General features: G+C 43.0%; 1 protein-coding gene and 1 long non-coding RNA gene across 4 annotated transcripts in view; one reads left to right on the forward strand and one right to left on the reverse strand.

Annotated features, from left to right (window-relative positions):
* Positions 1-5: 5 nt before the first annotated feature.
* LOC140499256 (uncharacterized) lies at positions 6-9,993 on the reverse strand. Its single transcript, XR_011965329.1, has 3 exons — positions 9,772-9,993; positions 6,194-9,662; positions 6-126 (listed from the first exon to the last, which is right to left on the reverse strand). It is a non-coding gene; the product is annotated as an uncharacterized lncRNA (long non-coding RNA).
* A 2,757-nt stretch (positions 9,994-12,750) lies between these two features.
* The window catches only part of TMEM116 (transmembrane protein 116), a 45,831-nt gene continuing 40,913 nt past the window's right edge, over positions 12,751-17,668 (forward strand). Inside the window, exons 1-3 of one of the 3 annotated variants that reach the window (XM_072600422.1) lie at positions 12,751-12,898; positions 14,858-14,904; positions 15,832-15,895. In XM_072600422.1, coding sequence (XP_072456523.1) covers positions 12,851-12,898; positions 14,858-14,904; positions 15,832-15,895 — 159 coding nt within the window. In that variant the 5' untranslated portion in view covers positions 12,751-12,850. The remainder of the gene's footprint in view (positions 12,899-14,857; positions 14,905-15,831; positions 15,896-17,668) is intronic. The other 2 variants (XM_072600423.1, XM_072600424.1) reach the window with 2 other exon arrangements.

Below are 17,668 nucleotides of genomic sequence, written 5' to 3' on the forward strand. Positions count from 1 at the left end.
TTCTATTGGTAGCTCCTGGAGGTCAGGCATTGCTTCATTTTTGCCTTGTATCCCCAGTGGACAGCACAGTGCCTGTCACTCAGTTGGCACAAATGGATACTTGCTGGTCTGTACTTCTGGAAAACTCTGAGGGTGGAAAAGCTTCTTTAGGAAAGTAGGTTGTAGGAAAATCACTATCACCATTTGCAGATGAAATCAAAATTCAGAGGTAAATGAAATCACTTATCCAGGGTCACACAGTCAGATATCTGAGGTGAGATTCAAACCCTGAGGTCCTGACTCCAAATCCTCCAAAACTGCCATACCACTTAATTAAAAAACATTTACGTATAGGCATATATCTGCCTACTATGGATAAAGTGAGAGGCAGCGTGGTAGAATGGATAGCAAGTTAGCTTCAGTCCAGAAGACCTCCCTCAGATGTTTATTTTATAAGCTGTGTGATTTCAGGCAAGTCACAGTCTCAGTTTCCTCCCCTGTAAAATAAGGCAATTGGATTCTAAGGTCTCTACAATCCCTTCCAGCTCTATTATCCTATGATCCTAGAGAACATGGAGTCTAATTAAGAGGAAAGCAAATAACTAAATATGCAGAATAGACTGAGATGTATACAAAGGACAGATCCAGGTAAAGGACTTGAGACATGTGACATCAATTTTACTTGATGCTGACCACAGTCAGAGAATCAGCTGATCAATGTATTTATTAAATAAGCCCCTACTAAGACTGTACTAGGTACTAGGGATGTAAAGAGAAAAGCAAAACAGAGTCTACCCTTAAAAAACTTACATTCTAACAGGGGTGTACATGTGTAAGTAGACAAAAAACACATATGTACATGGTGCTGGCTAATGAGCCCAAGTCCTTATAAGCATAAGCAGCGTGTTCATCTGATGCTACCTTCACATGGACTTGAGCATGCACAGACATTCTACAGACAAGTCCAGGAATTTGGCTCTAGGGACTGCCTTCTCTCTGCTAGGATTCTGGCTCCCATCACTAGATTCTCAATTCTTTTTTGCTGGCTTAACTTGATTCCAGCTGGACTCTGCTCCACTGGATGCCGCCAAGTGCCAGGATGATATAGCACTTAGCACAGTGCCTGGGTGTGAGGTGAAACCTTAAGAGTTGTTTTAATTTGCATTTTCCTATTTATGACTTTGAGTATTTTCATATGGTTATTGATCTCTTGTATTTCTTCCCCTAAAAAGTGCTTGTTTGTATCCTTAGGCCACTTATCACTTGGGATCAAGTGGGAAATGGTTCTTGTTCTTAAAATTTGATTCAATCTCCTATATATCTTAGAAATGAGACCTTTAGTAGAGATACTTGCTGCAAAGACTTTTTTCCCCCATGTACCTACTTTAGCCGAATTGTTTTGTTTGTACAAAACCCTTTTAATTTTATATAAGCAAAATCAAACCTTCTTTGAGCCTCTCTATCTCTTACTTGGTCATGAACTTTTCCCCTCTCCAGAAATGTCTCTGGTAATTTCTTCCTTACTCCTCTCACTTGTTTATGATGCCAGACTTTTCTCTAAGTCACGTACCCATTTGGAGATTGTCTTGGTGTGTGGTGTGAGATGTTGGTTTATACCTAGTTTCTGCCAGACTACTTTACAGTTTTCCCAGCAGATTTTGCTGAATAGTGAATTTTTGACCCAAGAGCTGGAGTCTTTTGGTTTGTCAAACACCACGTTATTGTGTGCTTGATCTGGCCCATTGATTGACCTCTCTGTTTCTTACTGGGCGCCGGATTGTTTTGATGAATACGGTTTTGCAGCACAGATCAGATATTGCTAGGCCCCCTTCCTTCCCACATTTTGAAGTTGACCCTTCCTTTAACTGATGTAGCATTCATACCCTGCTGCTGTGGAGGGGCAGGGAAGAAACAAGGGGCCCCTCTGAGTTTACCATGTTATACCAGGATGCCAAGTATCTTATCTTCTCAGGTGACTCAGTGCATAGAGTCAGGGCTTTGAATCAGAAAGATCTGAGTTCAAATGTGGCCTCATACACTTACTAGCTGTGTGACCCTGGGTAAGTCACTTAACCTTCGTTTGCCTCAATTTCCTCATCTGTAAAATGAAGGTAATAGCATTTTGTGAGGATCAAATGAATATTAGTGACATACTGGAAGCCATCTGTAGGAGAAGATGGGAGGAGAGGGGATCATGTGTTCAGAAGAAGAGCTACCTCTCTCTCTGAAACTAGAGAAATGAGGAAGTTGTGGAAGATGATGTCAAGGGGTGGTGAGATGAGGAACAGGGCAAAAGAGGAAGCTCTTTGAATGATTTTTTTAGCTATAGAGCAAAACAAAGTCTCTCGCTGAGAGTGCAGAGCAGAAGGTTTGAGAAAGTCTGGAACAGCCATTGTGGAGAGTAGGATCGATAATCCATGTGGTATCGTGGATAGAGCTCTGGGTCTGGAATCAAGAGGACCTGAATTTAAGCCCAGCTTCAGACCCTGCCTACCAGTGTGACCCTGGGCAAGTCACTTAACTCTATTTGCTTCAGTTTCCTCATCTGTAAAATGAACTGGTGAAGGAAATGGCAAACCACTCCAGTATCTCTACCAAGAAGATCCCAAACGGGATCAGAAGATTTGACTGAACAACCACATCAAAATGACAAATTGAGGTTCTTAGAGAATCAGCAAAGGAGGTTGCTCAGATAATTAGAACAAGAGAATAGGATGGTGAAAACAGAGAGAGGAGGGGGGATAGAGGAGAACGTGGCAGTGAACAGTACTGAATGTTGACCAGAAGGAGACAAAGTAGGGTTATCTATTCCCAGCATTGAGAATAGTGTGAGTAAAGGCAGTGAGGCAGACAGGAAGGGCAGCAGTGGATGGAATTCTGGGTTCAAATCCTTCTTCATATACTTATTAGCTGTGTGACCCTGGGCAAGTCACAACCTATTTGGGCTTTCTCATTTATGAAAAGAAAAGTTTGTATTAGATGGTTCTTCTAGTTCTAAATGAATGATCCTAAGGGCAATACTGTTTGGAGGTCAGAAAGGTATCCTAAAATTTATGTCACTGTGTTGTTGTTGAGTCATTTTTCAGTCATGTCTGACTCTCCATGACCCCATTTGGGGTTTTCTTGACAAAGATACTGGAGTGGTTTTCCATTTCCTTCTCCAGCTCATTTTCCAGACTAGGAAACTGAGGCAAACAGGGTAAAGTGACTTGTCCAGGGTCACACAACTAGATTCAACTAGTTCAGACTCAGGTCTTCCTAATTCTCAGTCCGTGCTCTATCTGCTGTGCCATCTTGCTGATTGTCATCAGAGGTGAAAACTTAGGCCCAGACAGGTGAGGGGATCTAGCCAAGGTCACCTAGTAAGTGGCAGCACTTGGATTCCATTGCTTGTCCTTTGCTTTCAAATCCACTCTTTCTTCTGCCAAGTCAGAAGGAGCAGGATCTGGGCAATGGTCTTCACCAACCTTACCACCCTGCCTCTGGCCAGTCCTAGTGGGAGGAGAAGGTGGGATATGCAAACATAACGGGATGGGAGATGGGAGGTGACATGGAAATGTGGGCCCCCACATTTGGTTGGCAGACAGGAAAACAGCAACCACAACTGCCTTGTAGAGGTGCTAGGGCTACAGAGAAAAACTTCTCAAACTCTAGCTGATGCTGCAGCCAAGAATGTGGGCAGCCGTAGATAATTCTGGCCTGGCCACTCCTTGAGCAATTTGAGGCCCTGTTCTTGGCAGAGACAAACGTCCTTTGTCTGAAAGCATCTTTTATCAGTTGGTGATGGTTATTAGCTCTGTCATCCTTATTATAGAACTGATTCGGGGCCTCATATGAGCCCTTTTAGTGGAGATTTCTGACTCAGGAACTTTACTTCTCTCATGAACCTTTAGGATCCTCCCCTTTTCTCCCTCCAGTCTTCCTCACCTAGTATTTTGTGTGTAGTACAGCAAAAAGCACACTGGATTTGGAAGCCCTCATTCTGACTCTGTGCGACTTTCTGTAAGTCCTTTGCCTTAGCTTGGCTTCACTTTCTTTGTCCATAAAATAAGAGGATTGGAGTAGATAACCCCTTGGACCTTTCCAGCTCAGTATTTGGTGAAATAATAATGATAATAGAAATAATAATACCTAACATTCATATAGCACCTACTATGTGTGGGTCACTATGCTAAGCACTTCATAGATATCTCATTGAAACCTCTTGTTATTTTGAATTCAATACAGCAGACATCTGGAAGCCACAACCTGGAGGACAAGCCCTCTTGGGGTTCAGTCCAAGACTGAAAATGATCCCCAGAGAGTAATATGAGGCGAGAACTTCCTCCACTCTTTCCACTATGGCAAGACTGACTGGTGGATAAGTCTGAGAGAGTTGTCTTATGATCAAAGAACATGACCAGAGTTAAATGGCACACACTTGAACCCTGATCTTCTTGATTCTAAGACTAGCCCTCTATCTACTTCCCTCACAAGTAGCTGATACAGTAGAAAGCGCACTGGATCTGGAATCAGAGGACTTCCAGCTTTGGTTTTCTCATCTATAAAATGAAGAGATTGGATTTTATGGCCTCTAAAGTCTAGATGGCACAGTGGATAGAATGTTGGACCTTGAGTTCAAATCTGACCTCAGATACTTACTAGCTATGGGACCCTGGGCAAGTCACTGTACCCTGTTTGCCTCAGTTTCCTCAACTGTGAAATGAGCCGGAGAAGAAAATGGCAAAACCTCTCCAGGCTCTTTGCCAAGAAATCCCCAGATGGGGTCACGAAGAGTCAGACATGACTGAAATGACTGAACAATGACGAAATCTTGTCTAGCTCTTAATCTGTGCTCCTAAGCAAAGGCCAAATGGCTACTTATTGAGTACGCCACAGCAAGGATTCCTTTGGCAGCTGGATTGGACTAGGTGGCCGCTGAAGTGCCTTCCAACTCTGGGATTTTGTAACTTACTCTAGGCCCTAGTTTCTTTCTCTTTGGACTTAATGAGCTCCACAAGGTCTTCCGTCTCTAGGTCCATGATCTTATAATCCTTGCTAGTGCAATTTACATCTTATATAATATTTCTAGGTTTGAAAAATGCTTTCCTTTTGCGTAAGGTGTGTGTGTGTGAGTGTGTGTGTGTGTGTACAAGTGTGTGTCTGTGTGTACAAGTGTGTGTGTGTGTGTGTGTTATACTACTTACTCTAACCACCATGAACCCCCTCCACCTCAATCACTGCACAAGAGGGAAGGAAGACCTACACATCTCTATTGAATCAATCCATCAAAAGCATAAACCAAGTGGGAGGAAGGCTCAGATATCTCTTTGGACTAATCAAAGGATGAAACTGGGTGTAATCACTTTCGGAGGCCTGAAGTCCTTTTTAAGCTATCCAATGAAAATGAAAGGGCCATTGAGATTGAAAGAATGATGCCTACCTTTGGGTCTATGTCTGTCTCAGAGAAGGGATTCTAGCAGTTAGATTTCAGGAGAGCGGTCTTAAGGAGAAAGACCTCAACTTATTCCTGTTCCATAGGGTAACAAAGTGGAGGAGGAGTGAACTGAGAAGTAATGTTATCCACACCACTCCCAACCCTACCCCATTGACCGAGTGACAACTTTATGAACTTGAGAAGATTGTAAGATTTGGAGTTCCCTTCAGCTTCAGTGGCAGGGTCCCCCTCAAGCAGCAATGGATGATGGCAGTAGCGTCAGTACTAGGATCTGAGAAGTGTCCTAAAGATAACTAGACACAGGAAAGGCAGTTACAGGATTCTATAAGGAAACTGACCCTTAGAGCCTGGCAGAAAGCTACACCCAAGGGAGAAAAGGACTTCCAGTGATCTGCAGTTGTAAATTTACCTTTTGGCTACACGAGCTTTCTAAATTTGAATCCACCTTCAACAGACATCTTGGGTACGAAAGGGGAGAGAGTGCCTTGGTTTGGGGGGATGTTTCTATGACAATTGCTTTTGCTCTGCTTGCTTAATAAATGTTCCCCTTTTATTTTTGTCTTTTATTTTTTGGTTTTCAACATTCACTTTTATAAGATTTTGAATTTCAAATTTTTTTCTCCCTTTCTCCCTCCCTTCCCCCCCCTCCAAAATGACAAGCAATCTGATATAGGTTACACATGTACAATCATATTAAACATATTTCCACATTAGTCATGTTGTGAAAGAATCAGAATAAAAAGGAAAAAAAAGAGAAAAAAATTGAAAATAGCATACTTTGATCTGTATTCAGATTCCATAGTTCTTTCTCTGGATGTGAATAGCATTTTCCATCATGAGTCTTTTGGAATTGTCTTAGATATTGTATTGCTGAGAAGAAATAAGTCTATAAAAGTTGGTTATTGAACAATGTTGCTGTTACCATGTACAATGTTCTCTTAATTCTGTTCATTTCACTCAGCATCAATTCATATAAGTTTTTCCAGGTTTTTCTCAAATCTACCTGTTCATCATTTCTTTTTTAAAAAAATTATTTGTTTCAGTTTTCAACAATCACTTCCAAAAGTTTTAAATTTTCTCTCCCACTCTCTCCCCTCCCACCTCGAGACATCATGTAATCTTTTATGAGTGCTATACTTACACTCATATTAAACGCATTTTCACGTTAGTCATGTTGCATAAAAGAATTAAAATTAATGGGAAAAGCCATGAGAAAAACCAAACCAAACCAAAACATAACACAAGAGAAATAATCTGGTTCATTCTGAGTTCTGATCCCATAGTTCTTTCTCTAGATGTGGATGACATTTTGCCTCGAGTCCTTTGGGAATGTTTTAGGTTCATGCTTCACTGTGAAGGATTAAGTCTACCAGAAAAAAATCCTCACACATTGTGGTTGTTACTGTGTACAGTGTTCTCCTGGTTCTGCTCATTTCACTTAGCATCAGTTCATATAAGTCTTTCCAGGTTTTTCTAAAGTTTGCCTTATTTCATTACATTCATATCCCACAACTTGTTCAGTCATCCATTCCCCAGTTGATGGGCATCTACTCGATTTCCAGTTCTTGGCCACCACAAAAAGAGCTGCTGTAAATATTTTTGTATATGTGAGACCTTTTCCTTTTTCATGATCTCTTTGGGATACAGACATAGTAGTGGTAAATACCCCTTTCTAAAAGCTAATTAAATCTGTCTGGCTAATTGAAAACCAATGGGGAGCATATCAGATGGAGGCTTGTGAGCAGCAATAGAGAATAAGGGAAAGGAGAAAGCATTTATTTAGTGCCTGCTATAAAGCAGGCTTGGTGCTAAGTGCTTTTACAAATATTCTCCCATTTGATCCTCATCACAACCTTGGAAAGTAAGTGCTATTATGGTCCCCATGTAATAGTCAAAGTAAGGCAAATATATTAAGTGATTTGCTCAGGGTCACAGAAATAGTAAGCACCTAAAGTCAGATTTGAACTCAGGACATTTCAGCCTCAGACCCAGTGCTCTATCGAGTGGGTTACCTAGCTGACTGAGATTAGAAAGTCTTCACACTCTTAGTTACCCCTAGAACCCTGAGGGAAGATGTAAAATCTACCACTGTTTGGGAACCTAGCCTTTAAATGTTAATGGAAGTTTGGAGAAAGTAAACTCAGAAGGATGTTATACTTAAAACAACTTGTTAGGTAGGTCATCCAAGGATTTTCATCCCCATTTTACATATGAGGAAACTGAGGCTCAGAGAATTGAAGAGATTTGCCCAATATTATATAGCTAGTGAGCATCTTGTAGCATCATTTGAACCTAGCTCTCCTGATTCTAGATCTAGAATTCTTTCCCTTGCACCACAAAAGCTGCTCCGCTCCTACTTTTCCAGTCTTCTTATGCCTTATCCTTTTCCATGTGCTCTGCAATCCAGGTATACTGGCCTACTGGTATCCTCAAACAGGTTACTACATCTCCCATCTCCACACCTTTGCACTGGCTGTCCCCCACACATGGAATGCCCTCCATCTTCACCTCTGCCTCCTGGTTTCCTTCAAGACTCAAGCAGCACCTGCTCCAGAAGCCCTTTCCCAGGGCTCCTAACTGCTGGTGTTGTCTCCTCTCGACTTACCTTGCTTCTGTTCTCTCTGAATCTTCAGGTTGTCTCTCCCATTAGAATAGTGTAGATGCTCATTCCATTAGACTGTAAGATCCTTGAGGGCAGATGCTGTTTTGCATTAGCTTTTGTATCCCTGGAGTTTAGCACATTCACTAAATCTAAAGGATGCACAGAAATTCAACAGGTGGAGAAGGGAAGGGAGGACATTCCAGGGGCAGGGAAAAGAGGACAATCAAAGGCATAGGATAAGCCTATTTAAGAGCAGCTAGAGGGTTCAATCAGGTATCGGTAAAGCCTGAGTTCAAATGTGGACTCACTTATTAGCTGTGTCACCCATCACTTGTGCAGCTAAGGGTGCCATAGGCCTGGAGTCAGGAAGACTCCCCTTTCTGAGTACAAATCTGGCTCAGACACTTACTAGTTGTGTGACCCTGGACAAGTCATTTCATCCTGCTTGCCTCAGTTTCCTCATCTGTAAAATGAGCTGGAGAAGGAAATGGCAACCCATTCTAGTATCTCTGCCAAGAAAACATCAAATCTGGATTAAAATACTTAATAGCTGTGTGACCCTGGACAAGTCACTTCACCCTGTTTGCCTCAGTTTCTTCACCTGTAAAATGAGCTGGAGAAGGCAAAAGCAAACCACTGCAGTATATCTGCCAAGAAAATCCCAAATGGGGTCACAGAGAGCTGGACATGACTAAAAGAACTGAACGTAAACAATAAAGTCACTTAATTGCTGCCTGTCTCAGTTTCCTCATCTGCAAAATGGAAATAATAAGAGCACCTACCTCTCAGGATTGTTGTGAGGATCACCATAAGATAGTATTTGTAAAATGCTCTTCAAATCTTAAAATGCTGTTTATTATTGTTGTTGTAATCAGCTCTAAGAATCTGCAGGAAACAGAGATAAGATAAGATTGGAGAAGTGGGGTAGTATTTGATTGCAGAAACAATGACAAGCAGAGTAGTTTAAACTTTGTTGGTTAGGTGATGGAGAGCCATGGAAGACGCTTGAGCAGAGTCAGAAAATGTACTGAGCAATCCATAAGGAGGAAGATTCTGGTACAAAGTGGTATGAAGAATACACGCAGTGGAAGGAAGAGGGAAGACCTGTTCTGTATCCATGGGATGAGGAGTCCTAGTAGGCAGGATTTTAAGATCACAGATTGAGAGATGGAAGGCTGGTCAGTTGTAACACCAATCATGGCAGTACACCTGAGGACTGCTGTTGTGAATGATTTCAAGGGTCTAATTGCATAGTATAATGAACTCTGTATTTACTTAGTAACAAGCTAAACATTATTCAACAAAGTAAAGCATGATATTCATAGAAACATCCTTAAGTAAAACATGCCATTCAGTCAATATATATCTCATAACAATAATGACATCCTTAATGAATACCAAGTATCCAAGGAAAGTCCTTTCTCAAAATATCACAGCATTCACCCTAGGTTACCCATTAATCCATTTCAAGTGTCCAAGAAAAGTCCTCTTTCATCTTAACTCGAGGTTGGCTTTCAAGTCCCACGGCTCTTCCTCTGTGGGCTGACCATTCCCAGCTATCGTCTGGATTCACATGTAGGCAGCTCTCTGCTCCTGCTCCATGTCTCAGCTTATGGGGACTGCTCCACCACAAAGCCTCTATCTCTGGGAAAACAAAGTTCACCAGGGTAACAATAAATACTACCACACACTCCCAGCACCATCATCTCAACTCACTGACAAAGATCAACAGACAGAAGAAATCAACACAGACCAACAGACGGGGCTTCTGTCTGAGAAATCAACATAACCCAACAGATGGGACTTCAGTCTGAGGAATTAACACAGATCAACAGACAGGGCTTCCTTCTGGCTCTCAGAGGTCTTCCTCTCAGCTCTCTTCTTCTCAATGCTGGCTCACCCTTTCAACATCGGCTCTCTTCACGTCTGCTTCTCTCAGCTCTGGCTCTCTTTATATACAGTTCTACTCAGTGTCTGATTGGCTAGAGCCCACTTTCATATGACTGGTTGGTTAAAACTCTACATGTGTGTGTATAAATATGTGTATATTTATACACACATTGTTTCTAGTTAAAGACTCTTGATTAATCAAAGGCAAGATTCAATCAGAGGCACTTGATTATATAAGACAAAAACAACAAAAAGATCCTACTTTAGTTGCCATTATATCATTTTAGATAGAAGGAAAGGGGTAGACAACAGTTAGCTGATTTGCCCCCAAAGTCCTCCAGGAGGTCACCGGTGGAGCCAGGGATGGGAGTGAGCTTTTCTGACCCCATCCTTCTTTCTGCTGTCCTGGGGAGTGAACAGCACCCACGCTAGAGGGAGAGCAATGAGAACAGAGAGGAGAGACCTGAGACAAGAGATAATGCTGGAAGCAGAGCCACCAGATTTGGCAGCCAATGAGCCATGACAGGGAAGGGAGAGGGAAGGGTTAACAACAGCATGAAATCAAATACGAGAACCTAGGTGAGTTAACATGTTGCCACCAGAAGGAGGAACAAGTTGGGAGGGAAGGCACTCAAGGTGGAGGAAATAATTAGTGGGAAAAGGCATGGTGATGGGGAAATTCCATGATGTGTTTCGGGAGCAGAATAGTTCAGCTTGGTTTTATCTGAAAAGTGTAAAGATGATTACTGAAAGGAGGATCAGGGGAACTAGTCACAGAGGGCCTTGAATACCAGGCCAAAAAGTCTGTATTTCATTCAGTTTGGTCATGGAAGGAAGGAAATAATCATTTACTAAACACCTGCTATGTCCTGGATACCGTGCTAGGCTCTTTCTGAATAATATTAGATCAACAAGCTGGGAAGTAGGTGCTATTTTAATCTCCTTTTTAAAGTTAAGGAAACTGAGGCAGACAAAGGTGAAGTGTCTTGACACTTTTTACAGATTTAGACAAAAATTCACATTTCACAGATGAGGAAACTGAGGCCAAAAGAAGCTAGATGACCTGCCAAGGGACATACAGATAGTAAGCTAGCAAGGATCCAAACTCAGGTTTGCCTGGTCCCAGGTGCAGAGAGCCATCGTCTGAATCAATCTCTGCACAGGGATGATCACTATTATTTCACTGGTATAAAGAAGTAGTCGTTAAGGAATATCAGACCGTTGCAAGTCAGTACCTTCTCTCCAATTTCTTATCTTAACAGAGTTGTCCAGGGCACTGAGACATTAAGCAGTTACAGAGGGTCAGGTCACGTGAGATCTGTCAGAGATGAGATTTGAACCCATGTCTTCCTGGCTTTGAGGCCTGCTAATTGATATGAGTTAATTGCGAGGCTTCAGAATATTTTCATGTAGAAAGATGGCTCTTGAGCAGAATTCTTAAGGGATTTTAAAAGGGGGAGGCTAAGTGGGAATGCATTCCAGATACAGGGTGGGGGGGAGATGTAAGAGTGTGGATGAAAAATAAAGAACCATGGGAGAGGAACAGTAAAGAAAACACGATATTCCTTTTGCCACTGAAAATGTTAAAGGCCAGTTTTACTAGAACATCTTGTCTCCACATCTAACACTGTCCCCTGGGCCATTCTGCCTCTCACAGGCTTCAATCTCTCGCAGCAGGCATTGTGCCCTGGGACAGGGACATCCCTGCCTTCAGGGAACCTACAGAGGTATCACTTCCACAAACAAGATATAATCTCTTTCCTCTACTGAACCCCAAACACGATACACTTACATTAGAGTTATTTCTATACTTGTCTTATCTCCCTTACTGGGCTGACAATAAATTTCTTCTGAGGTAGTTAAGTGGTTAAGTGACTTGCCCAGGGTCACACTTGCTAGTAAGTGTGTGAGTCTAAATTTGAACTCAGGTCCTCCAGACTCCAGGGCCAGTATCCACTGCACCACTTAGCTGCTCCTGACTGTAAGTTTCTTGGAGACATGTCTGATTTTTTAGTGTCCCCCACAAAACCTGGTGCGGAGTAGATGTTCCATAAATTTTTATTGAAATCATCAAGTGATGTGTCCTTTCCCACCTCCGCCATCTTTATCCAGAGCCATGGGGATGCCCCAAGACCCCCAAATTCAGAGAGTGCTGACCCAGCTCACCCTCCTTCAGCAGGTAGAAACAACTGAGCTTAGCGACTAGGTCAGCTACCCAGGTGCCTCTACCTGGCCCCACCTTGGTACTTTCCACCTTGATCACCCAGGCAATAGGCAGAATTTGAACTCAGCAGCTGCGACTCCAGAGCCAGTATCCATTCCCTAATATCATCTACTCCTCGGGCTGTCAAAACTACCCTGCATAAACTACAAAACCCCACTACAGAACACTGCACTACAAAATCACATCCATCCAGATGTAAGGAGTGTTGACTGGACTGAACTGGTCACCCACCACAGAACAAAGCAGGGACGAGAAAGAAATTTAATTGGAAAGTGAGGAAAATAAATTGCAAGCACAGATACATGTGCCAGAGCCCATCTCCTAGTGGGGTGCCTGAGGCAGCATGGAGAGGTCTCAATACTTCTACCTAGGCCTGCTCTCAGACTCATTCTTTTGGTGAGCTGCGGCAGGTCCCCTCTGGGCCTCAGTCTCCTCATCCGTAAAGTGAAGGCTGTTGGATGGTCTAATCTTGAGAGCCCATAACAATTCTACCATGCTATGTGTCAATGAAATCAGAACTCAAGTGAAGGAGAATATGGGTTTATTTGGCCTTTCCTCCTTCCCCTTCCTCCACACTCCCTCCTTGACCTTAAGAAGCCTGGCGGGATGGGCATGGGAGGAGCTCTCCGGGCTGTGCTCGGGGTGGAGTCATCCTGCAGAGGTTTTCGGACTAGGAGCCAGGCAAACTTTTCTGGAGATCACTGGGACTCTGGGCCCCATGGCCCTCCCGTCTGAGGCCAGTTACCTGGAAGACAAATGGGACTCGGTAAGAACTCGTTGGGGACCCTTAGGGAGGGCTAGCCCTCTCCTCTTCCTGCCCCTCTGCCTTCCTGTCCTCTGCTCTCTATTTCATATTTTTCTCCATTCTTTATCTATTCTCTCCCCTCCCTCTAGTATTATGGCAATTGAACACTATTGAGTGTTTCAGCCCCACGCAGCCCATCCTGTGCTTTTTCATTTCTCTAGTCTCACATTGCTTTCCTTTTCTCTTTCCTTTCTTTTTTCTTTTCTTTTTCCTCTCCTTTCTTCTCCCTCCTCCCTTCTCCCTCTCCCTTTCTCTGTCTCTGTCTCTGTCTCCCCCCTTTTCTCTCTCTCCCCCCCGTCCCTATTTCTCCCCCTCTCCCCTTCACCCTCCTTCCTTTCTCACCCTCCCCTTTCTCACTCCCGCTCCTTGTATCTGTCTCTCCTCTATCTCTCTCACTCTCCTCCCTATCTCTGTCATTCTTCTTCTCTTTTCCCTGTGCCTTCTATTCATTTTCTCTCTCATGTCTCCCTTTTTTCTTTTTTCTTTTCCCACTCCTCTATTTTGCTGTTTCCCTCCCCCATATCAGAGGCACAAGTAGGCTCCCCAGAGTTTGAGGGTTCTGAAGCAGTCGCGTCACCCAGGCCTCAGACTGGCGCTTTTGCCTCATTAACTTTAGACCCTTTGGGCTGTGGGAGAGGAGGTGCAGCCCCGGCCTCAGGCGCCGTTTGTCTACACCTCGGTTCTGTTCCCGATCTTCTCATCCCCACCCCTTCTCCTATTTAGGCTTCATTTGCTATGGTGCCTAAAGAACCAAGGATCATGTTCTACCAGAAGCCTTTACTGAACTCCCTGCTCCGAGTGCCCACCCTCCCCAACTTGGTGCTGCCGATGTTCAGTCATGTCCAGTCCTCTAGGACCCCGTCTGGAATTTTCTTGGCAAAGACACGTCCTTCTCTATCTCATTTTGTAGATAAGGAAACTGAGGCAAACTGGGTGAAGTGATTTACCCAGGGTCACACAGCTAGTAAGTGTCTGAAGCCGGATTTGAACTCAGGAAGGTTCCTGACTCTAGGTCCGGCATTCTATCCACTGAACCAGCTAGTCTTTCCCAACTGCTTTGCTTTTAACCGTCTTGTGTTTATTTGCATTTATTCTCTCTATCTTTGTTCTGTATATTTTTACTTATCTCCTCGATTAGAATGCAAACTCATTGCAGATTGTTTCACTCTTGGTATCTCCAAGTGCCTACATGGCATCTGGCACGCAGTAGACAATTAATAAACATTTGTCAGTTGATTTATCGGAAATGTCTCTTGGTTAGACAGCCTTGTGCTACCTAGAGAGGAACAGCTAAGTAAAATTGGAAGCAGCTCTGGTGGTGAGGTCAGAGGGTTTGGGTTCAAATCTCAGTTCTGCCCCCTTGCTATCTGTGTGACTTTGGGGAAATCACTAAACCCTCTCTAGGCCTCAGTTTCCTCATCTGTAAAATGAGAGGAAGACCCCTAAGGTTCCTTCTAGCAGGAATTTTTAGCCTTTTTTGTGTGTCATAGACCCCTTTGGCAGTGTGGTGAAACCTATGAACTCCTCAGATCATGATGTTAAATGCATAAAATAAAATACATAGGATTAAAAGGAAGCTAATTATAAAGTACAGTTATCAAACTATTAAAAAGATGAGTTCACAGACCCCAGATTAAGAATTAGTGCCTTGGGGTTCTAGTCTTATGATCTTGGGCAAATAATTTCACCTCTCTGGGCCTCAGTTTCCTCATTTGTAACATGAGTGGTCAGACTAGGTGGGCTCAGAAGCCCCTCCCAGCTTCAGATCTGTGACCCTATACTTCCTTGGGCCTCAGTTTCTCTATCTGTAAAATGAAGAGTTTGCATTAAATACCCCTGAGGCCTCTTTCAGTTCTTAGTTGTTTTTTCATTTTACTGAAAAGCTCACTTTCATATTTCTCCTTTTTCTTCCCTCCCCAGGTTTTTTCTGCGATACAAGGGATACAGTTTGTCATGGCTACTCTCAGGTATGTCCATTTCACGTGGCCATGGTAGGGCAGGCTGAGTGAGTCTTAGCAAATCTTGAGCCCTCGACTTTGGCTCCTTCTGTCTTTGTTTTCTACAGTTATAAGGTTCTTCTCTTCAGAGTGCTCCGGTGCTCTTTTCCCTAATGAGATCTTGAAACTAAAGCATGATACAACCAAACTAAGACTCTCCCCTTAACCACCCCATCAAAATGAAATGGTTGATGTTCAAAGTATTAGCTGGGATACTTTAGCACTTTAAGGACCTATTTGACTTAGGTCTACCAATCTATTTGATCCTCCTAACAACCCTGGGAGGTTTGTTGCTATTATCAATACCATTTTACAGATGAGGAAACTGAGGCTGAGATTAGACTAGCTAATAAATTGTATCATAGGAGCAGAGTGTCATAGCTCTGGAACTAGGGAGAAGAGCGAAGGGGTCTTATCCAACCCCTATCATCTTAAAGAGGAGAAACCTGAGACTCAGTGACTTGCCTTAAGGGCACACAGCTGCTTAAGTGTCTGAAGGAGGATTAGAATTTGGGTCTTTTTGACTCCAAATTCAATATTCTAATCATTTCCTGCAAAATCTCCTTAAAGTCAAACTTGATGACCAAACAAGGTCACCTAGCCTGTTTTTAATTAGCTGCCTTTTAACCAAAATCTTTATATGGTTCAGTAACGTCCTACTTTAGTCTTGGCACCACTTAGAATCCTTCCTTGTAACAAAGAAAAACAGCTAAGCTGGAAATCTAATCGTATACAGCCCCCATGTGAGAGTATATACAACATTCTGTCCCTATAGCCCTCCACCTTTTTTACTCAGAGAGGGAAAATGTGTTTCCTTGGTCCTTTGGAACTGAATGGCCAGTGCCTTTAAACTGAGTCATGATGAATGAATGGTTGCTTTCTTTTTTTTTTCGCCAGCATTATAGGATCAAGTTCAATCATTGCGTATACTTTCTTCCAGAACATAATGAAGTCTCCAGAGGTAAGTAAGCCTCTACCTTTGATTGGACTCTGGTTATTTTCATGATTGAGCTCTTAGAATGATAAAATCACAGAGTTAGGGATGAAAGGGACTCAGAGGCCATCTCGAATCTCTTTGTTTTTACAAATGAAGAAACAGAAATAGCCAGTTAGCATTTATGGAATGAAATGCTTTATCAATTTTATTTCATTTTGTCTTCATAACAACTCTGGGAGGTTTTGTCCCCATTTTTCAAGGAGGAAACTGAGGCCAACAGAATTTAAGTGAGGCAGGATTCCTGAAGAATCTTAAGGCAGGATTAGAATTTAGGTCTTCCTGACTCCAGGTCAAGTGCTTACAAGGGTACCTAGCTGCCCAGGGAGGTCAAACTACTTGCTTAAGGTCAAGTGGCATGGTGTCCAGTAGCAGATGCTTATCTGTGTGTGTACAGTTAGCTTGTTAGTTGGTGCTGATTATGTGGCACCTACACCAGGTCTGGCGAGGATGAGGAAAAATCTGTTTTCAGTTCAGCTAGACCTGGATGCAGATCCAGGCCAGCTGACCCTAACAGCTCAAGAAAGACCCTCTAGAGGTCTCTGCAACCCTCTAGGTCCTCAAGTGAGGCCCTTTGAACCCAAACTTCACAAAGCAAATCCCCGTAATAAAAGGATTTGTTCTGTAAAACTTGGACTCAGTCAAAAAGCCTCACCTGAGGACCTAAAAGGCCTCGTGGCTGTGAGGCCTCAAGTTCCCCACCTCTGCACTAGAAGAACAAGAATGACTCAGATTCTTACAGCATTCTTCACCTTCCCAAAGCCTGTCCCTATAACACTCTGGAAGGCGAGCACTAGATTGGGGTGGAGTTGCAATCCCAACTCTGCTAATGTTCTGGCTGCATGGTCCTGGGAAAAGTCATCACGTGGGGGCCTGTTTCCTCATCTGCTAATGAGGGAATTGAACCAGATGAGTTCTAAGATCCTTTCCAGCCTTAACTCACCAGGACATGGACTTTGCACTAGAAGGGACATTCGGGGTCATTTGAACCAACTCTTTAGTTTTACAGAGAAGGAAAATAAGGTCTATTTGAAGTCTTTCAACCAGAGAAGCCATGGTGGTATAATGGATAGAGCAAGGGAGTTTGAGTTGGGAAGACCCAAATTCAGATTTTGCTGCAGAGACTTGTAAGCTGTGTGACCCTGGGTGGGTTCTATAACCTCTCTGAGCCTCAGTTTCCTCATTTGTAAAATAGAGGTAGAATCAGAGTCAATAAAGTTATTAAGCACCTACTATATGCCAGCTGCACTGTGTTAAGTGTTAGGTTACAGAAAAAGGAAAAAAAGATATGACAGTCCTACTTTCGAGGAACTTATAGTATAATGGGAGAGACAACACATAAAAAGAAACTGACAAGGCATGGGAGCAAGGGGGGTAGGCAGGAGGTGGTACCCAAGCAAGGGATGTGATGAATTTATGAAGCCAGGGAGGGAAATGATCTGAGGAGGTGAGAGTTTCCAAGTCGATTTCATCTTTCAGAATGATGGGTTTCTGGAGATGATAAAGTCCAGGAAACACAGGACCAACCCATCACTAACTAGGTGTTGTTCCTTTGTTGCGGGGTGGGGGAGTCACGTGAGAAAATGTGTCAATTGCTTTGCAAATTTTAAAGTACTATAGGAATGCTATCCATTATTTTTGTTACCATTATTTCTGTCCTGGATCACCCAGGAGAAGTTGAAATTTGAATCCACCACCTCTGACTCCAAACCCAGTGCTTTATCCATTGTACCATGTGGG

The sequence above is a fragment of the Notamacropus eugenii genome, chromosome 4 (assembly GCF_028372415.1).
Source record: "Notamacropus eugenii isolate mMacEug1 chromosome 4, mMacEug1.pri_v2, whole genome shotgun sequence".
NCBI classification, from domain to species: Eukaryota; Metazoa; Chordata; class Mammalia; order Diprotodontia; family Macropodidae; genus Notamacropus; species Notamacropus eugenii.